This window comes from Gopherus flavomarginatus, chromosome 21, assembly GCF_025201925.1.
Source record: "Gopherus flavomarginatus isolate rGopFla2 chromosome 21, rGopFla2.mat.asm, whole genome shotgun sequence".
NCBI lineage: Eukaryota > Metazoa > Chordata > Testudines > Testudinidae > Gopherus > Gopherus flavomarginatus.
This window is the reverse complement of record NC_066637.1, coordinates 16,103,145-16,125,291: the sequence shown is the minus strand read 5'-3', so window position 1 is coordinate 16,125,291 and position 22,147 is coordinate 16,103,145. Positions and strand designations below refer to the sequence as shown.

Sequence of the window (22,147 nt, the reverse complement as noted above, 5' to 3'; positions counted from 1 at the left end):
ATGATACCACCCCAGATTGGGTCATTCATGGAAAGCGACCCCAGGATCTTTGAGCATGAGTTGCTGCAGTTTGAGGCAGAGAAGCAGATCTGCTATCTAATTGGGCTGCCCCTGCTTCATTACCTAGCACTTCTGGTGGAGAGCAACAATCCCAAGGCCTGGGTGGTGAGCAGAGGAGAAGAGCAGTGGGGAGGGAGTAGAGATGCGACCACTCTCCCTATATCTGCTCCTGCTTCCTCCCTCCCTGGGATTCCTCTGGCTGCCTTTTTTGGGGGGGGCAGAGGGGATGCAATGTGCTGTGTGCTGATGAGCATCCTAATGATGCTACGTAGTTACGCAGCCCCTTTCACCTGGGGATTGCCAAGTCATCTATATAAAGCAGCCCATCCTCCCAGCTTGTGAGGCCACACCATCATCGGGATGGGGTGGGGGGTAATAGGCGCCTATATAAGAAAAAGCCCCAAATATCGAGACTGTCCCTATAAAATCGGGACATATGGTCACCCTAACCATAGTCCCCCTATGGTTTAACAGTTAGACCGTCTTTATGATTCCTGTGCTTTAGTCTGTAGGGGGAAGATCCTTCCCCTTCTTCTGTGGCAGTGCTGGTAGACCTGGTGGAGAAGATGGTGGGAGAATTTGGGGAGCTGGTATGGGGGTCAACCCTCCTGAGGGACCACTTTCAGGGGGCACCACTGCGCTCGGTTGGCTTTTCAGGGTAAGTAGGGCCAGTGGGCACCCGTCTTTTGAGCCGTGCAGAGTGGGAGCGCAGGAGCTATTGCAGGGTCCAGGTTTTAGCAGCACCTGCAAAGCAGTGTTGCTACCACTTCACAGTCCGGGAAGCACCGGGGTGGGGTGGGATGGGGAGAGCTGAAGGATTCCCTTCCCCAAGCCCCTGCAGAGACACGCCCCACCCCCCAGCTTGTTCATATGGGCTCAGCACCAAGGAGAAGACAAAATTAATCCTTGTGACCACTCCAGCTTCCTTCCTCTGGACGCTCTTTGGTGCAGGGAGAGAACCAGGCTGGTACTTAGCATGGTCCCTGACAAACCCTGCAGTGAATTCCTCCAGGCCATAAGAAAATCAAAAGAAAACCTGTCTGGGGACCTGGGGCTCCATCAGGTGAGGCCTGGGAGAGGATCCACACACCTGAACCCCCACCTCACCTACAAAGCACAGACATTTCAATCTCTTACTCTGCATCTCGCTTTTCTATTGTGTTGTAAAGTGATGCAGTTGTCAATTGTTCTCCTTTTTATGCATGGGTAATTAGAAGGTGGAACAGATGGCTGAGGCTTAGTTTAAAGTGATGTGTCCATTAAAATAAGATGCCAAGTCAGGGGGCTTGTTTACTCTAACAGGGTTTTGGCTCTGCTAAAATCCACAATAAACAATCCAGGGGCTTTGGGGGAGGATTTGAGAAAGAAGGTTCCACTTAGGACTGCTCGAACATTTTCCATCTAACCTGGGGTTTTTTACAGGAAAATTGGGGTTTTAACCAAACAGTTTTTAATAAAAATATCTGCTTCCCGTGGAATTTTTAACTTTTCATCAAAATAATGAATGCACAAAAACTGAAATATTTCAATTCAGACATGCCACTGCAATGCCTCATGGGAGTTGTAGTTCAGTTGGCTCATGTCCCCATTCTCTCTATGAAGGCTGAACTTCATCTTCCAGGATGCCTCACCTCACCAAGAGGTGGTGCATCATGGGAATTGTAGTCTGAACAGGGAGCCCAGGCTATACAGAAGGAAGGGAGTATGAGGCACTTGAATTACAATTCCCATGGGGCGCCATGGGGGCATTTCCAAATTGAAATACTTTTATTTTCATCCAAAATATTTGAGGTTTTAATTTTTTTGCCAAAACAGCAAAGTTTTCTATGGGGAAAAAATCCTTCATTTTCTGACAAGCACTAGTTCCACAGCCTCTCAGGGCTGGCCCTGAATACTGCTCCAACAGGGAAAATGGAAGTATCACCCCTCATCATACTGTATACCAAGATGCAAAGACCTTGCTTTGGGCAGGAGCCGACTCCTGTGACCTTTTCCTTTCATCCAGCCATGAGGTGCTCAGTGAGGTGCTCAGCGTAGTACAAAATAATTGCTCCTGTCCTACTTTGAGACAAGTAGAGCTTGTGACATAACCTTAGTCCCAGATTTGGACCTTAGCGTCCAAAATATGGGGGTTAGCATGAAAACCTCCAAGCTTAGTTACCAGCTTGGACCTGGTACCTGCTGCCACCACCCAAAAAATTAGAGTGTTTTGGGGCACTCTGGTCCCTCTGAAAAACCTTCCCTGGGGACCCCAAGACCCAAATCCCTTGAGTCTCACAACAAAGGGAAATAATCCTTTTTCCCTTCCCCCCTCCAGGTGCTCCTGGAGAGATACACAGACACAAGCTCTGTGAAACTACACAGAGAGACTCCCCCTCTCTGTTCCCAATCCTGGAAACAAAAAGTACTTTCCTATTCCCCCAGAGGGAATGCAAAATCAGGCTAGCAATCCAACACACAGATCTCCCCTTGATTTCTTCCTCCCACCAATTCCCTGGTGAGTACAGACTCAATTTCCCTGAAGTAAAGAAAAACTCCAACAGGTCTTAAAAGAAAGCTTTATATAAAAAGAAAGAAAAATACATACAAATGTTCTCTCTGTATTAAGATGATATAACACAGGGTCAATTGCTTAAAAGAATATTGAATAAACAGCCTTATTCAAAAAGAATACAAATCAAAGCACTCCAGCACTTATATTCATGCAAATACCAAAGAAAAGAAAACCATAGAACTTACTATCTGATCTCTTTGTCCTTACACTTAGAAACAGAAGATTAGAAAGTAGAACTACTTCTCCAAAGCTCAGAGAAAGCAGGCAGGCAGACAAAAGACTCAGACACTCAATTCCCTCCACCCAAAGTTGAAAAAATCCGGTTTCCTGATTGGTCCTCTGGTCAGGTGCTTCAGGTGAAAGAGACATTAACCCTTAGCTATCTGTTTATGACAGCTTGGAGGGAGATTTATGAGTGACTGCTCTGAATAACACACACAAAAAAACCCAGCTTCTGGTGTGTTTTCCAATAGCTTTGTTTTTAGCAGTGCTTGTAAATACCTCTGGAGTAGGTTTCCCTGTGCAGTACCAGGGTTGGCAATCAGCCATATGCAGAGCGGTAGAGAGAAGATTCTTGAACACAATTTAAACTTGGAGCTTTGGTCTCCCCAGCCCAATCGCAGTGCCCGAGCCAGCTGATTGCACTCCACTAGTTATTGATGGGAGCAGCTTTCATCTGCAGATCTCAAAGAGCTTTAATTACATCTCCCGACATCCAGTTAACAGACGCTGGGATTAATTCACGGCTGAGTCCCACTCCCTCCTGCCAGCATAACCCAGAGTGCAGAGCACCAGCCACTGGAAAGTCTGCCCAGCGTGGGGCACACAGCCGGCCAGCAGTGCTAGCCAGAGCAGGGAGGTGTAGAGGATGGGCCATGTGCTGGCCAGAGGGAATCACAGCTGATTCAGAGCTCCTAAGCCTTGACTGCACTGTAAGGCTGTCATCCTGTGGCAGAGAAAAGCAATGCAAAGTGCCACCTATCATTGAGGTTGGGGTTAGAGATTATCTATTTGCCTGCATGCTCAGGCGTTAATTCTATATTCCTGACTCTACTCTCCTGTTCTAACCAGTAGACCACACTCCCCTCCCAAATGTATCCTGCAGGTCCCACTCCTTATTCCTTGGTCTACCCACAAGGCCAGGCTCCCTTTCCAAAACTGAGAACGGACCCCAGAAGCCCTGGCACTTAATCTCCTACTGTTGCTTCTAGACCACATTCCTTCCCAGAGCTAGGAATAGAACCCAGGAGTCCTGGCAGCCAGCCTCCCATTCTCAGCACTAAAGCTTTCCGGTGTGGCCCTGACGCATGCTGGAAGATGCACTCTAGCATCACCAGCTGACTCCAGTTCTAAACCAGTGGTGACCCAGCACGCTGTTGCTCTGTTTCAGAAGTCACATCCTGTCACTTTCTAATGGCTGCAAAATTCATCTCCTCTTCAGCCATTGTTTTTCTGTTCTGATCCTGCGTGCCAGTCGCTCTTTTCCCTCGGCCAGGGCTGCTCTTCTCTGCAGCATGAACACGAGGTCCCCTAAGCACCAAAACCTTGCTGCTGAAACAGCCAGCCTTCTGTTAGCAATGAAGGGAAAGGTATATGGCCCATCTACTGGGGGAAATTTGATGACAAACACAATGTCACACAAGCGGTAACAATGCTGTGTGAACAGCCAGCCTTCTGTTACCAGGCAAAAGCCTAGCTCAGCCATCCAGGGAGGTTTTAAACGGGACGTTGTTTCTGGATTTACACACACCGCACTGCTCTTTCTTCAGCATGCTGTGCGATAAGTTACGCCTGCAACTCTCATTACACACACACGGTTCCAGTTACCAGCGAGCGCCCTTGCACGCAGCGCTGACAATATCCCCCTTGGTGCCATTGAGAGAAACTGCCCCGGGCTTTTTTCTAATGAAATGACTGCATGAAAATGATGCTTTCTGAAGCTTTTTCCTCCTAACAAATCACGCCAGGAAAGGTAAAACTTTGATGAGCTAACAGCTGTATGAGCCGGGCTTTTTCTGTTCCCTCCAGCCGCTCAGAAAGGCTTGGCGATGTAACGTGCTGGAATGGACAAAGTGTCACCCATGCTGACCTCAGTGCAGTCAGATGGGGTGTCACCTGGTGTTGATGTTCCATGAGACCAGGCTGTAAGTGATGATGATCAGGTAAAGTACAGTATCGGAGAAGTGTCATCCCCTGACGATCCCAAAAATTCTTTGATCACTATCAGAGAGATGTCAGCCTCTGATGGTGCCATACGCAAGGATTCATTAATGATTGGATTGTAGAGCCCAGTCACGGGCAAGGAGGAGGCTATGATGCACTGTCAGAGATCTGTTGCATGAGGATGTTACGCTGCGCTGGCGGAGAGGTGCCCACCTAGACTCACGTAGCATATGAGGGTGCGATGTTGCACCGTTGGAGCAACGTCTAGCAATAATGACATCACACCTGAAAATCGTCCACCGTGCCGTCAAAGAGAGGTCACTCTGATGGTGTCACACGTGAGACTATTACGCTGCACTATAGAGCGGTGATATCATCACCCACGTGGATACTACAATGTGTCGTGAGTAGACACTGAGCTATAAAACTAAATGAATCCAGCTCTTTATTTTAAATAATCCCACATAGGTCACTGAGTTGGCTTAACACAGCCATGCACAGGGGATTAAAAATCATCCCTACCAAACGAAGTTGTGAAACGTGTCCAGCAGCCTTGTGACTGGCTGTTGAGCCTGCTCAGAGTGGCGAGGAGCGGGCCCCCAGGTGAATGTGACACACCGGCTGACTCAAATGCATCCTGAGAGGTGAGACTCATTACTGTGGTGCACGTGGCCACCCATACCATCCACGGGGAGAAGGTGGTGCCCTTTGTTGGGGTGGCACCCAGGCCTACCGTGGGATATCACCAACCGCGGTCGCCCTCAACCCTGTCGCAGCCCAGGAAGACGATTTAGGCAGAGGGACACTGGGATTGCTCCCAGGAAATGGGAACAGTGACATGCTGGAGTTCCTGGGCCAGATTCGTAGTGATGCTAAGGCCACAGGGGGGAGTAAAGTGAGCACAGACAGCCCCCTGAGAATAGCTTTGCACACGGAGTCACCGTCGCCCACGTAGAGAGGGGTGTAAAGCCTTTACAACAGCTCTGTTCCTGGTGCAGGGGGCAGGGCGTATACAGGGCTGCCATACGCTTTGCTGCAGCTGCATCCTGCTTCCCAGGGACCATAAGGGCCCACGGGAAACGGAGGCCAGTGTAAATCACACTGAGAACCAGGCAGGCCCCTGCACTGCCCCTGAGCAAGGAGAGAGGCTAACTGGGCGGCCCGCTCCTTTAAGGCCCTCTTCAGTGATCCTCACCCTGCTGCACCTGTGCAGGGAGGCAGAGGAAGAGGAAGGAAGCCCAGCAGCTGGAGCCTGGCAGAAGAGGAGAGCAGCGGAGCTGTGTTGTGCCCCGGAGCGGAGCTAGCTCCCAGGGTGGGCTCTGGATTGAGGGCCAGGCTCCAGAGAGGCAGTTCTGGGGTGCCGTTCTGGCAGAGGAATGGAGAGCTCTTCAGATGAGCGGCTCCAGCCCAGAGAGGGGCAGATGTTTGATACTTCAGAGCTCTACAGAGGAGCCTAGGGAGAAGCTCTGGCTCCTGCTGCTCTGGAAGGAAAAGTGCAATTTTGTTGAGTTCTATGGTGATGTGGAAGGACTTTGCTGTCAGGCCAGGGGAGCCGGCAAAGGGACTCTGAAGAGTCCAGCTGGAAGAAGCCAGCTTGGGGCCTGACCAGTTACAACTGGGCTTGGATATTCCCAGAAGGGGTGAAACTCACAGAAGTGGTTTGTTGGAAGGGCCAAGTCATCCCTCTGGCGGGAATAGGCTGAAGACTGACATTGGGGAAACTGAGGCAGAGCACTGCAATACCCGGTCTTGCCATGAGGAGGCGCTCTGAGATGGTGAGTGTTGTAACAGAGAGCCCATACATTAGTGTCCCATCCTGCTCTAAGCTCAGGGGCGGAGTAAACAAGAATCAGGCCCTTCCCACCGCGCCGAACTCTGGGGAATCCTTATAATCTCCACAACTCTCAGTGGGGAAGGGCCATTTTCCCAGCTTCAACAACTTCTGAGTCAGCAAAGAGAGAGCAAGAGCGAGGGAAAGAATGACTCTAGTGCTGCTTTGATTGTAAGTTCCTCAGGGCAGAGATTGTCACGTGTGTCCAGAGACCAACAGGGGCCTCTGGAGGTGGAGGACCGATGGGGATAACAGTGGAGCTGTGGAGTAGGGGTAAGACTACCAGCCGCTCAGGACCCCAGTGGGCCAGGCGATGGGCAGCAAAGTAAGAAAGAAGGCAGCCCCTTCCCCAAAGAGCTTGCAACCCAGAATGTGATAGAAGGGCAGGACAAATAGACCCATGGGTGGGGTAATCAAACAAAGAGAGTTGAGCGGAAAAGCAGGAGTCTCATTGGAGATCTGTATATGTGTGTATTGTGCGGCCAATACAGTATCCATGTATGTTTAGTTGTGCATAGGTGTATTCCATGTCTTTCTCCCCCCAAAATTAGAATCATCCCCACCGGCTTGTCAGGTTCCCCATCGCAGGCAGATAGCTGGGCCCTACCATTTGTGTCAAGGCCTCCAGGCTGGCAGGAAAGGCAGAGCAGGTGTTGGGCTCTGCATTCAGCCCACCCACCATCCACCAATCCAGCCCCCCAGTCACTGCCGAGACGCTAGCGAATTCTCCTGTAAGCGGTGGCAATGCTCCGATGCCCTCTTCACCGGGGGAGACAGGCTGTCAAACGCACATTAGCAGATCAGGCGTATTGGAGAGAAGACAGACCCTCAGCCCCACAGCCACATCCCCTCAGGAGCTGCTTTATCTGCTGCTCCTTTCATTCCTCTCTTGCTGGGATTGAATTCCTCTCCCAAACTGTGCCTCTTATGTGGTTCTTGTTCTGCCTGGTGCATTGTGGGAGAGAAACCCAGCCACTTCTATCTTCTTTCATGGCAGAGTGGGACAAATCTGTACAAATATACATACATACACACATGCACACACTTCTGATGGATCTATACACAAGCACATGAAACACATATCTCAGCACACAGCTCTATGCACAATGAATACACATACACAATATTACATATGCTCATACACACCATTAAATATACACCGTGCATATACCTGATGAATAGATGTACACAAAACTAGATATAGACATGGAATACACCTATGCACAACTAAACATACATGGATACTGTATTAGCTACACAATGCACACAAATACATATATATGACAATATATGCACTCACCTGTATATAAACATATACACACATTTGGTACACACACATGCCGTATCCACACAAACATGCATTAAATTCTACATATACAGCATATACACAAACACACAAGTACATATTCTGCAATTTCACAACACATATGGCTACACACAACTCTGTATACACAATGCCTACACCGAAACACAATGGAACATACACACAGATTGCACAGTCCTCAGAAATATACACATCAGATGGATATACATGACATGCACTGTACACTCACCCACCCGTATATTAAATCATACATACACACAATTTAAGATCATAAGCTCTTCCAGGCCTGGACCTTGTGTGATTGTATTTGTCCGCAAAGCGCTCTGAACTCTTACAGAGAGGCAGGGATAACACTATATTATAAACTATACACACACACTGATGCTACAAATAAACACACAGACGCACACCACAGAGAAACACAACGCACACAAATGCCACACGTAAACAGTGCATGGATTCAGAGCGAGACATGCACGCATACGCGCACACACTCAGATCGTGTGCCACACGCAGAGGCCCGAAATGACCCCTGACGGGTGGGGCTAGAGGCAGGAAGAGAGGAGCAGCAGGAGGGTATATGGGTACAGAAAGACAGAGACGTGGCCAATCCTCAGCTAGCGTAAATCAGCATAGCTCCATTGAGATCAGTGGCGCTCCAATGTTTTACACCCAGCTCTGAAGCTTTATGGACATGATGGAGCTGCACTGATTTCCACCAGCTGAGGATCTGGCCCACTGACATCAATGAAGTTGCCCTGATTTATGCCAGCTGAGGATCTGGACCCTAGAGAGGGAGGGGAGCTAAAGACAGGGGAAGACAGGAAGGGAGAGATGCAGAGGAAGGAGCTGTTGGAGGAGAACCAGAACGAAGAGGCAACGGTTGGTAGCAACTCATGTCTTCATCCCAAAACACCCCCCCTGCAGCGAGGGAAAGAAAGAAGGAAAGAAAACTCTGTCTCATTAAGAAAGCAAGTGAGCAAGTGAGCTCCTGAGAGAGCTTCGGTGGAATGAACCCTTTGGTGCAAAGCCGGCGAGAGCCTGAATCTGTTTCCAATGGGTCATTGGAGCTCTGCTATCAGCATAATGAGATGTCGGTAATGGAACAGCAGCAATAGCACTGCTAATTATAACAACATTAGCTCTGAAGTGCTGTAATTGCCAATCAAAAATGCCATCGGTTCTGGGAGCTGGGCACTATTACGGAGACACGGCTCCATTTGCAGGGTGCATTAATGTCTCAATCTCCGGCAACACTGCCCCATTTCCACTTCTATCACCCACCACACGTATACACGCGCTCTCTCTCCCCCTCTCTGGCCTCCATGGTGGGCTGTCTGGTTGTTTTAACAGCCCTTGGTTTGATCCTATGCTCTGGTTCCATTTCACCCACTGAGTGGTTTTATTACCGTCACACTTGTGAAGTTTCAAAGGATTTAAAGGAAGAGTTCTGCATGCTCTGAAAGGAGTAATAAAGACGCTTGACTCCACCACGCTCTGATTACAGCATCCTGAAGCTCTTTTTTCTCGCTCCTTTCCCCTGGCTCGGTGACTGCTCTGTTCTGTGTTCTCATCGCCAACTAGCTGACAATGCTTAAATATGTTCAGCTAAACCAAACAGGTTAAAATCAGCCACATCCCGGGGAACTGGGAGAAGTTGCCGAGCAAACAGTGGGTTATTTTATTTTTTTTAGCTTGCAATAAATCACCGAGACTGGGAAATAGGTGGCTTTGGGGGATCCCTGGATCCTATGCAAGGGGTGGGGGGAGTTAGCAAGATATCAAGCCAGCATCCCAAGGTGCAGGATGCTACAAGGATGCATTATGCCATCTGCGGGGTTGTTTGTTGCAGGGGAATCCCCAGGTAGCCCGTTCAGCTGAATCTCAGGTTGCTTGGTGCCGCTGGAGGTGGGACTGTGGGTTTGGCTCCATAAGGCCTGATTTTCCACATACAGTTTTTATCTCTGTGCTGGGTCAGACTAAATCCTCCTGATCTGAAGACAAACCCCCCTCCAATTGAAAAGTCCTACAGAATTCAAAGGGAACAATCCATTTTCTATCAAATATATGAGCCAGGCTATAAGATTTGACGGTAGAGGCCCCATTCGCTACTAAACCTGATTCCTATAGGATGCAATTGGTTTTATCACCATTTATTTCTATAGGACGTTCCCGTTAGGGCTGAACTTTGGGAGTGTTCAGATACAGCTCTGAACCTTGTCTCTGGCTCTACTCTCAACAATGTGCCCCCTTCAAAATCCCAGTGCAAATGGGCATCAGGGGATTCCACCCTGCACAGAGGTGCAGAGCCATTCTGCAGACTTACCCCAGAATGTCAGATCAGATGTGCCTCATCAGCTCCAGAGTAGAAGTGGGTTGAGAGTCTCTCTCCAAAGCCTGTCTGGGCTCGGATAAAAGGTGTGATGTCACAAGGTGTTGGCTAACAGTTTAACACACCTCTAGTGTAGACAAGGCAGTATAGACCAGTGGCTCTCACACTTTTTTTACTGGTGACCCCTTTCACACAGCAAGTCTCTGGGTGCGACCTCGCCTTCTAAATTAAAAACATTTTTTTTTATATATAAAACACCATTGTAAATGCTGGAGGCAAAGCGAGGTTTGGAGTGGAGGCTGACAGATCACGACCCCCCCCCCCCCGTGTAATAACCTCACGACTCACTGAGGGGTCCCAACCCCCAGTCTGAGAACCCCTGGGGTAGACATGGGCTAAGTGGGTCAAGTTAAAACCCATGCCTGCTCCTAGCTTAGCATCTGTTAAGGCCAGTGGGCTTTGCCCACTAGACTTCAGACTGTTAGTTAGCATGTGTTAGCTAACGTGTGCTAACATCACCCCTTGTCTCCTCGGCTGGACAAGCCCTGAGGCAGGAGAGGGGTTGAGACAAAGAGAAATATCCCAGGGAACAGCCAAGCTCAGGGTTTTGTTGTTACTTAACAAAGGCAAATGCCGGGAATGGGAGTGAGCCTGGACAATCTCTGGGTGTTAGTTCACTTTGGATCTGGAGGACTTGGTTCCGGATTTGAATTTTACCATGTGGACCCACCTCTGTTCCCTCGGTTCAGTGCTGGGAGTGAGGCTCGGGTTGATCTATCCCAGTGGTTCTCAGCCCGGAGTACACGTACCCCTGAGGATATGCAGAGGTCTTCCAGGGGGTACGGCGACTCCTCTCGGTATTTGCCAAGTTTTACAGCAGGCGACACAGAAAGCACTAGCGAAGTCAGTACAAACTAAAACTTCATGCAGACAATGACTTGTGTGATAAACTCAGGGCAGACAGCTGCAAGGGAGAGGTAGGAATCAGTCCCAGAGAGTTAAAAGGCCCTCCTCCCTATCAACTGGGAGGCAACTATGGGTCAATCAGGTTCGGCTGAGAAAGAGTTACCAAGGTAGCAATTAGAATCAGCTGAGGGGGAGCTGCCTGAGGTTAATTGGGATCAGCTGATTCCAACTTAGGGCTGCCTGAGACCTTTTTAAACCCTTCCCTGGGAGGAAGGAGAGGGGGAGAGCAGAGAGAGGAGGAGTCCTGCTACCAGGAGCAACAAGACAGCAAACCTCACCAGGAGAAGAGGCAGTATTCTCTCCCACAAGGGAGAAAAATACTCTAAACAGGACTGGTGGAGATACGGGGAGCAGACTTCCCCTGTGTCCCAAGGGGGACCACATTACCCACGCCTGTCTCACCAGGGCTAAAAGTAGCAGAGGCTGGGGAGACTGAGAAGGTGCCTTCCCACACTTGTTTATGCTGCTCTTTATGCCATACACTGAAATGTCAGTACAATATTTATATTCCAGTTGATTTATTTTATAATTATAGGGTAAAACCGAGAAAGTCAGCAATTTGTCAGTAATAGCGCACTGTGCCACTTTCGTGTTTTTACGGCTGATTTCGTCAGCAAGTTGTTTTTAAATGAGGTGAAACTTGGGGGTACGCAGGACAAATCAGCCTCCTGAAAGAGGTACAGTCGTCTGGAAAGGTTGAGAGCCACTATTCTATCCCAGGCACTTTACTCTGCAGCTCACTTGTGCCTAGGAGGTGCTGTTCTGATGCACCAGCATCGGAGAGTGTGCTTTTGTAGAGAGACTGCTTTGCTTAGAGTTTAACTTAACCAGTATCAGTGTGTGAGCTCTCTTTGCTGTTCTGACAGTGTCCTTGCTTTTCACGTACTTTTCTTTTCAATAACACAATTACTTACCCTTCTGAGGAGCTGTCAGTGTTGGTAAACTCCAGCTGCTAAACTGCATTACACAGATCTCTCCTTAAATCTGTGCAGTTATTAATAGTTTATTGATCCTGATCCCATTGCTGGTGAAAAGAATCTCCATCCCAGGCTCCTGTTATCTGAATACTGACTGCTAACCAGCTGGCTGATCGATGCCACTCAAGCCCCTGGGGAAAAGCTCTCCTGCCTGCTTAATCCACTTTAGGAAGAAGGCACTGGCAGCTCGGGGGAGTTTGGATTAGGTGGTGAAAATATGAAGCCAAGGAGAGTTGTGACCTGAGTGCAACTGGGTTCAACAAAGAAAGTGCCAACAGGCAAAGTCAGGACTCTGATCTTCTCCATCAGGATTTCACTGCCGGTCCTGCTCTGCTAAGCACGCTTCAGGTGTGAAGTAAGTTTGTTTTGTCCAGGGGAGAGCCAGAATGCTTGGAGCCTGGTCTCAGATCTGCTGCTGAACTGAGGCAAATCTCTTCACCTCAATTTCCTCATCTGTACAATGGGTAATTGCACATGCAACAACACCCCCAGAAATTGAAACTGGGAAACCTTGGAAGCTAGAAAGCAGAGGAGTCCACGGCCTGAGCTAACAGATCAGGGTTGTTAGAGCAGGGGCAGTAGGCAACTCACAAACTTCTCTGCGTGGTCTGACCAATATAAGGGGGCAAAGAGCGGCATTGCGTCAGTATGGCTTACCGGGGAATCCTGAGACTTGGTTAATGTTTAGAGGACACTGGGAAACCCTCAGACCAAAGGTGTCATAGGAGCACCACCTATAAATGCCCATTGATTTTTTTCCCCCATGCACACCCTTCTGCAGTGTGCGCACAGAAGTGTGCGAGGCAACTGTAAGGTATTGACACCAGACCTCAGGATGGGCCCAAAGCTCAGATCCAAATACCCCTGGAACCTGGGAATGTTTGGAGGCAGATCGGATCACTGCAGCAGGGTGGCAGAGAAGTCCACGGTAGGCAGAACTTGCCAGACAACAGAATTTCCCTCTTGTGAAAAATTGCTGAGTGGGGGGTAAGAGGGAGGGAATCGACTCATATTGGGACAAGAAGTCAAAAAATTGAATTTTTGTGTGGAAGGAAAATTATCAAAAAAAATTCTATTTCAGGAGAATCCAAATGGAATTTTTTGCCTTGGTGGGTTAAGAACCTGGGTTCCATACATCACCCAGGTGAAAGGAAGAGCTCAAGCCTGTAGGGACTCCCTTAAGAGTTTTATTAAGATGATGTTAAGAAAAAGTGAATGGTACAGAGTTAAGCATAGAAGTTTCTGGTTATCAGGGAATAACACACAGATTATCGAGGGTGCAAAGTTTGGTTTAAGATCAGGTAACATAAGGAATACGTAATCTGCAGTATCCCCAGCTGGAGGTAAAAGGTTGATGGGTCAAAGTACAGACATTGAGATATGAGGGTATGAAGTTCATAAAGTGGCTACGTTCGGGTGTGGAGTATAATGAGTGGATATGATGATGAGGATGGATTGCCCCTCGTTCTGTGAGATGTAATGGTTATCGACCCTACCAAGTTGCAGGGGGCAGGCAAGTAAAGTTTGCAGGGTTTGGAGCTCTCTAAAGGTGCAAGAGATTTTCACAGATGAAACTGGCTGAGAGATTTTTGCAAAGATGATCTGGAGCGAGGGCTTTAAGGCTAAGCAAAATGAGACAGCAAACCTCTGGCTAAAACAGACTAAATAGAGAGAGGCAGTAAGCGGGCTGTCCCCACAGCTCTGCTGATGCCCCTGAATCCTGACCTGCAATACCCACTACTTCCCAGTCCTGACTCTCCACCCTGCCTGCCAATGCACCTCATTCCTGATCTATAGCCCCCGCTATTCCCGTCCTGCCTCCCTCGTGAGCAGAGTTCATCGCCCGCGCATTCTTGTTGCTTTGCGCCGACTCCCAGGGGGCTCGATTTTCCAAGGAGCTCTGCTCCTGTTTTAGGCACCCAAGTACCTGCTTTCAGAACCACTTGGCAAGCGGGGAGCAGGTTGGGGGCAGGGCTCTTCTGAAAACCTGGCCCCAATTTTAAGTGCTGGCCCTTGAGCTCTTTGGGAATCTGGCCTGTTCCTCACCATGACCCCGTGTGCAAATAGGGTGCAAGATGTTATGGATGTGATCTGATTTTACACCTTTCTGCACGGTGTGTAACCGACAACGCAGGGCAGGGGAGAACTGACACTGATGGGCTCATCTCGCTGGTGAGGTCAGGACTCATTTCCCGTCCCCTTATCTCTCTGTTCCTGAGCTCCGGAGGTGACATATCAGGTCTGCGGCTCCCCCTCGCCCCTCCTGCCTCTGAGTCTCCCTGAGGCATTTGTTTGATTAACTCACAGTCACATGCCCCCGTGGCCAGTTCAATCGATCCCTCTTACCAATAAACCTTCATCCTTGCTCTCAGTCGAGATTCACGTTTATTTTCCTTCTCTGTTGGCTGCTGAGATGCGTAAGGGGCACTTTGATTTTTCTACTTCACCATCTCAGGGCCTCCTGGGCTGGGATAAGGCCATATCACCAGATCAATTTAATCCCAGAGTAGACAAATGTGAGGATCTGGTTTGGAGGAGCTGCTGGAATCAATAGTGCCCTGGCCAGAACTTGTCAGAAGTTTCTATCTCTCTCCCCTCTGTTAATGCACCGTATCTGGCCAATGCCCTTCCTGCAGCGTGAGGGATGTGGCCTGCTGCTTCCCGTTACACCTGCACACACTTTATCCCTCTGAACTGTACCGAAGATGTTCAGCATAGACAGGTGCATTGGAAGGAAAAGTTTAAACCGTCTGAGCATGTTGTTGGGAAAAGACTTTGCTCTTCACAAGCACCTCCTATCCCAGATCTCTCCGAGCTTTGCAGCCTGTGTGTGTTAATAAATCAAGAGGTTATGTACTTAGAAAAGAGACACAATAAATAATCCTCTAAAGAACATAATTAACCTATGGAACTCCCTGCTGCTGGACACAATTGAGGCAAATGTCTCAATGTAAGGCAGAAGAGGATCACACTATTCTAAGAGTAGCAATGGTAACAAGAATAAGCATCATCCACCCTAGGGCTTCCCACCCTAATGCTGATTGTTGTCCGGTCAGGAAGAAACATCCACCTCGCTATGGTACAGTGCTGTGCAATTGTCCTCATGCACTATGGGACAGGTTTGCCTTCTGCTCGAATCCTGCTGGAGAGTTTAGGAGGCAGAGTTCTAGGAAATGCCAGACACTTCCCTTCTGTTCACGCAGTTAAAAAAAAGCTCGGCTGTGTTTCTGTCATAAACAGAGAGCTAAGGGTTAATGTCTCTTTCACCTGGAAAGGAATAACCTGAAACACCTGACCAGAGGACCAATCAGGAAACAAGACTTTTTCAAATCTGGGTGGAGGGAAGTTTTAGGTGTGAGTTCCTTGCTCTTTGTCTTGGGTCTGACCCTCTCGGCCATGAGAGTGATTTTTCTATCTCCAGCTTTCTAATCTTCTGTTTCCCAGTTGTAAGTACAAAGAGATAGGAAGACCATAGGTTTATATTGTTTTCTTTTGTATTTACATGTGTGTAGTTGCTGGAATGTGTTAAATTGTATTCTTTTTGGATAAGGCTGTTTATTCATTTTTCTTTTAAGCAATTGACACTGTATTTGTCACCTTAATACAGAGAGACCATTTTTATGTCCTTTTCTTTCTTTTTTATATAAAGCCTTCTTTTTAAGACTTGTTGGAGTTTTTTCTTTAGCGGGGACTCCAGGGAATTGAGTCTGCAGCTCACCAGGGAATTGGTGGGAGGAAGAAGTCGGGCGGGGGGGGGGGGGGAATCTCTTTGTGTTAGATTTACTAAGCCTGACTTTGCATACCCTCTGGGTGAAGGGGCGGGGGGGGGGGGATTAGACCTCTCGGTACTTCTGTTTCCAGGACTGGAAATAGGGAGGGTGGAGTCCCTCTGTTTAGATTCACGGAGCTTGCTTCTGTATATCTCTCCAGGAACCCAGGGAGGGAACACCTGAAGGGGGGAAGGGAAATGGTTTATTCCCCTTTGTTGTGAGACTCAAGGAATCTGAGTCTGGGGGTCCCCAGGGAAGGTTGTTGGGGGGACCAGAGTGCCCCAAAACACTCTAATTTTTTGGGTGGTGGCAGCTTTACCAGGTCCAAGCTGGTAACTAAGCTTGGAGGTTTTCATGCTAACACCCATATTTTGGACGCTAAGGTCCAAATCTGGGAAATATGTTATGACAGTTTCTAATATGCCCATGGACTGATTTACGTGATTAGTTGCACAAGGCTCAGTGATGAGAGGTGACAGAATAGAACCTCAGCTGCAAACTAGAAGAGAGAGGAGATCGCCAGAGCCCTGTGTGGTTACAAAATGCGTATGCGCATCCCATCCGGGATCCGCAAACATGATGCACAGCTAAAAAAGTGGATCTCCGCAGATTTGCAGGCCTCTAGTGATCGCTGCCAGCTTCTCTCCTGAAGGAACGCCTTCCTATGCTGCTAGCTTCTCCACTCACGTCAATGGGGAGAGACTGGTGTCGCCTGTTACCGTGGACTCGGCATTGTAGCTTTGTGGGTCACTAACTTGGATGAGCTGTACCACCTTGTGCTGGGAGTCCATCAAGCACCAAGAGGTAGGGGGAAGGGAGATAGTCTGGCGGTTACGGCTCTAGCTTAGGATCTGGAGGACCTGGGTTTCAGTCCTTGTTGCACTATAGATATCTGTGACCTGGGCCTCAGTTTCTCCTCCATAAAATGGGGATAATGACTCTTCCCTGCCTTTACAAGGCTGCCATTTAGGATTGCGAGGCTGCCTGATGTTCTCGAGATAGGGGCCATAAGTACCTGTGGTAGATGCTTCAAGAAGTGCGGCTAGTGCCTCAGTAGGCAGCATGCTTCCTCCTAGAGCGACCAGAGCCTTTTGGTGCTAGGGGGAGCCGAGCTGATTGCTGGTGATTAGGTGAGATGTTCAGTATCACTCACAGCCGGCCTCATTTTGTACCCATTTAAGATGACACGTGTTTTAGTCTTGACCCCAGCAGGAGTAGCAACTGGCCAGTACGGAGCGCTTTTGAAATTCCCACCATTGGTCGTGGGTGTTACGTCTACACTGAAGCTAGGAGTGAGCCTCCCAACCCGTGTCGATAGACTCGGGCTTGTCGGGCTTCAGCCTGCACGCCCTTAGGAAGTGTGGAGGGGTTAGCCCCAGTGCCCTGGCCGCATGACAATGTGCAGACCAGTTACTTTCTGGCTCCTTGCAACCCTAAAGTTTCAGGTGACTGTCATGGTCACCAGGAGAGCTGGCTGAAAAACACTTCAGCCAGACTGAAAAATGCAGTTTCATCAGAATCAAAACATTTCTCAGGGATGTGTCGATTTCAGCTTCTACGGGAGACAGTAATAAAGAGCTGTTTTGGCTTCCTCATTTCATTTTGATAATGCCAAAACATTTTGTTTTGATGAGGTCAAAATGTTCCGGCTCCACTTTCTTGTTTCGTTTCATTTCATTTTGAGTTGGTATTATATTAAAATATTATAATATACGTGTGTGTTTTATATTCTACAATAACATTCCAGCATTGTTGAAAAGAAATAATTTTTTATCTTATTGAAGTGAAATATTTCATTGTTTCCAAAACTTTTTTTCGCCAGAATGTCTGTCCCATGGCACGGTTTTTTTTTTATAATTTTAACTTTCCATTCAGAATGAAAACAAATTTAGAGATGTCAGTATTTCCCATGGAGATTCTGTTTTACAACCATCTCTAGTTACTACCTTCTGTTACAAGCTGCCGTGTACAGAGGTGGTCCCAACCAGTGACATCGGATCTGAGCAGAACCTCAGGTTCTGATGAAGTTCGGGGCTGGACTTCCATTCTGGGACTTGCACTCATTTCTAGTCATGTAGCGCACTCTTAGAAAGCTGCAGGTGTGGGTGCAAGTCAGTAGTGGATGTTGTGGCTGCTGTGTAAGAAATGTGTATGATTTGTAAAGCAGAGGAGAATCCTAAAGAATTACTGATGTCATGTGAGCGTAAGATATCATTAATGTTACCGTAACGTTTCCTTTTCCCTCTCCCTTCCCAGTCTTCCGGAGGTTCGGATCTCAGACAACGGCCCGTACGAGTGTCATGTGGGCATTTACGACAGAGCTACCCGGGAGAAGGTGGTCCTGGCATCTGGCAACATATTCCTCAACGTGATGTGTAAGTGCAGTGCCTCTTCCCCGGCTGGGGGTGGCAGGGATGGGAGCTATGGGTGGTAGTGGGTAAGGAATCAGTCCTGCTCTGAAATCTCTGCACAAACCAGACCTAAAGCCAGCAGCTGGATTGCTCTGCTGTAACCCCTGGCCAGGATGCAGGGATCATTAACCTGCTCCCAGCATGCAGTGTGCATTCCAAGCATGAACATGGCCAGAAGAGTGCTTTCTTGGGGGCATAACGGAAATGGAGCATTAAACTGCATGAGAAAGTCCCAGTGGAGGGTGACTCGCCCCACAGATGTCCATTCTCTGCAAGTTGTACTTCCCGAGGGAAAGCAAAGTCCTGTGTTACGCAGTTAGAGCACCAGATACGCAGAGAGAGCATCTGCTGTGCAGCACCCTCTGCTGTTGCTGCCAGCACATCCCCAGATGGTTTGAAGCCCACGTCTCCCAGGTAGCCTGGTGCAATGTAGCATCGTGCCAGCCACTGAGTACAGAGCAAAGGAGAAAGGAGCTGGACTGGGCATGGTTGAAGCGGCCAGGTATGTCCTGCTTGACGGATGTGGTTTCTCCGCATATGTTATTTTAAGGGAGTGGGGAAAAGTCCCACTCTTTTCAGGGGCAGTCAGAAGGAGAGCCAACTGCACTGGTATTTACTGAGCTGCTCGGCAGTGCTCAGCACACCATGGAGAAATAGAAAGCTGATGAATGGGCATTAGCTAGGGCTGGGGTTTGTGGTTCCCGGGACTTCCTCTACGATGGCAGTAGTTGCTGCTCTGAGCAGAGAGGAGACAACCGGCGGAAGGCAGCTCCTCTCCAGCATGTCATTAGGAAGGGCACCAGGCAGAAGGAGAAAGTTCGCAGAGGGATTTTTATGGGGGGAATTGCTGCACACACTCCCACACACATGAACTTCATCTAACGGCAGGATTTTGCTAAAGTGATACTATTCCATGTGGCAGGAGAAGCTGCTGTGAGCCTGGTAGATCCGGCGAGGTCACTGCTTTAGATGCCAGGCCCTCGGAGGAACAACGAAGTGATGGGGCTGATTTAGAAGGCGGCACTCTTCCCTCTGAGTGAGGGCAGAACTAATGTCCTTGCGTGGCATTAGGGGGCTGCCATGGAGGAGCTGCCTTTTGACTAGCATGTAAATCCTGACCAGCTGTGGGTATTGGAGCTTCCGTGGCAGCACTCGTGTCTTAGATTCCATGCTGAGTAATTTCCTGCTGCCAGCCTCACCTCCCCTGCCATCTGAGAGGGATGTAGCCTCTTCCCTCCCTGTCTGTAGTGTGTCTGCCAGTCATGTGGCATCATTGTTGGTATTACAGTTGCCCCCAAAGGCCCCAACTAAAATCAGGGCCTCATTGTGCCAGGTGCTGTACAGACACATAGTGAGAGACAGTCCCTGCCCTGGAGAACTTACAATCTAAATACAGGGAAAGGGAGGGGAGAAGAAACTGAGGCAAAGTGACTTGCCTAAGGTGGCTCGCTGAGGCTAAGCCTAATTGCAGTTGCTGGACCAAGAGGGGTCCCACCTGGAAGGTAGGGGAAGCCAGTCCTGCCTCACCCCAGCCCTGTGGGGAGAAGGGTGTACAGTAGAACCTCAGAGTTACAAACTGACTGGTCAACCACACACCTCATTTGGACCGGGAAATACTCAGTCAGGCAGCAGCAGAGACAAAACAAATACAAAAAAATATCCAGTACAGTGCTGTGTTAAACGTAAACTACTAGACAAAAATAAAGGGGAAATTAAAAAAAAAAGATTTAACAAGGTAAGGAAACCGGTTCTGTGCTTGTTTCATTTGAATTGAGATGGTTAAAAGCTGTGTTTTCCTTCTGCATAGTAAAGTTTCAAAGCAGTGTTAAGTCAATGTTCAGTTGTAAACTTTTGAAAGAACGATGACGTTTTGTTCAGAGTTCCAAACACCCTCCAGTCCCGAGCTGTCCTAATGCTGAGGTTCTACTGTAGTTCCTGCTGATGGGTGGTGATCTGGGAAAACGTGCTTGGGATGCTGACCACAGTTCTCTCGTAATCACATCCTGCATGTCTGGCCTACAGCAGGCACAAAAGATGAGTCCACTTGTCTCCTACCTGAAAGGTGCTAGCTGATCGAGCTGAGGCCAATGAGAAAACAGGTTCCCTCCCCGGATCCTGGACTTGAATTTCTGTGTCTGCCTGGAATGGGAGTGAGCTATGGACATGCAGAAGTCTCTTTGCTTGGCCACATTTTGGGATGGTTCCATTTATAGATATCAGCAGGCACAGCTTTACCCATGGTGCTTTGTGGTCTGTAGTGACCCGCATATGTGTTGCCTGAAGCTTCTTGTATCCTACATAAGCTCTAGTGCGATTGAAGTACCTGTACGTGTCTCAAATAAGACAGTAATGACCAGTGGGGAACGACATTTCTTGGCCGTTAATGAGCAACTGGAGGAATTTGACCAGAGATCATTATGATGTAATGATAGAAAAAGAAAAAAAAATAATTCCCTGATGTGTTAAGGAGTTACTAGTCCGATGGCTTGTTGTTATGGAGATGACCGTCTGTTCCACGCACAACAGTGCTGTTCTTAGCAGTTACAGGCGGGCATGGTAGGCATCAGCAGAGATTGCCCCCAGATGCGCCAGGTTCGGAGCCAGATCAGCAGGCCCGGGCGGGGGTTGGATTTTTGCCTCACCCTGGTAGAGAGGGAGACGCACCTTAGAAAGCTGGGATCCGAGTCTGAACTTTCGCAAAGCTCCGGGCTGCTGGTGTCTATCCGTGATAGAGGTCGTGGCTGCTTGCAAAGCTGGGATCTGGGCATTGTGACATGGCCCAGCTGGGAGTCCACAGTGGACAAGGAGCTGCCTGCACAGTCTCTGTTGGATTCAGGGCCTGGCTTGCTTGGCTGGACAGGTAAATGTTCACTCTTCCAAGAGTTAAGGACTCTGTAAACAGCATTGCAGCAGCAATGGGGAAGGCTGATTATCCTGCAGATTTACCACCGGGGCCGGCCCATGGGACAGGGAGAGGGGACCCCCCACATAACATCCTCTAGTGTCCAGAGCAGGGACTCACCTTGCAGTTCTGTTCCTGGCTCTGCCACTGACTGCTTTGCATGCCCCAAGGTGAGTCACTTAACCTTCCCGTGGCTCGTGTGATTCTGGCATGAAAAGGCCTATAGAAATGCAAAGCCATCGAGCTTGGGCAGGGGCTTATTTTGCCCCATTCTACCCACCTGCTCCCTCTGGGCCAGGTGCCACCTTTTCTGTCCTGACTGGGGTTCCTTCTCTTGGCTGTCAGACCTCAGAAGGGTCCGAGATGCCTCCGCAGAGGGCTTTGGGAAGGCAGGCAGTGGCTCTGCAAGGAAGGGAAGCAGCCCAGAGACGGGTTAGCTGTAGCGGAGCGTAACAGAACCACTCGTCACCACAGGCTCTTTGCTTTTCAAAAGGCCTAATGCTCGGCTGGTATTGACTGGCTTCCTCTTGCCTGAATCCTTCCTGCTAGGACAGCTTGTTCAGATAAAGAGCCCGTTTAAACAATGAAAGCTCGTGCTGGCCTTCATATCAGCAACAGTGCAGCCCGAGAGCAAGAGTCAAATGAGGTATTTCTAATGGCTAGAGGAAATGGGAGGATCGGGGTTAACACCCAGGAAGCCTTCCATGGGAACTGCTTGGCTGAAACACCTGCCTGCCGCTCACTATCTAGCCCAGGGGTCGGCAGCCTGTCAGAAGTGCTGTGCTAAGTCTTCATTTATTCACCTCTAATTTAAGGTTTCGCGTGCCAGTCATACATTTTAATGTTTAGAAGGTCTC

The 22,147-nt window shown here is 48.9% G+C and overlaps 1 protein-coding gene across 2 annotated transcripts in view; it reads left to right on the top strand.

Moving 5' to 3' along the window:
- Window positions 1-22,147, top strand: part of IGSF21 (immunoglobin superfamily member 21) — a 263,204-nt gene that overhangs the window by 184,972 nt on the left and 56,085 nt on the right. For both annotated transcript variants that reach the window (XM_050931343.1, XM_050931344.1), the window contains exon 4: window positions 18,234-18,352. In XM_050931343.1, coding sequence (XP_050787300.1) covers window positions 18,234-18,352 — 119 coding nt within the window. The remainder of the gene's footprint in view (window positions 1-18,233; window positions 18,353-22,147) is intronic.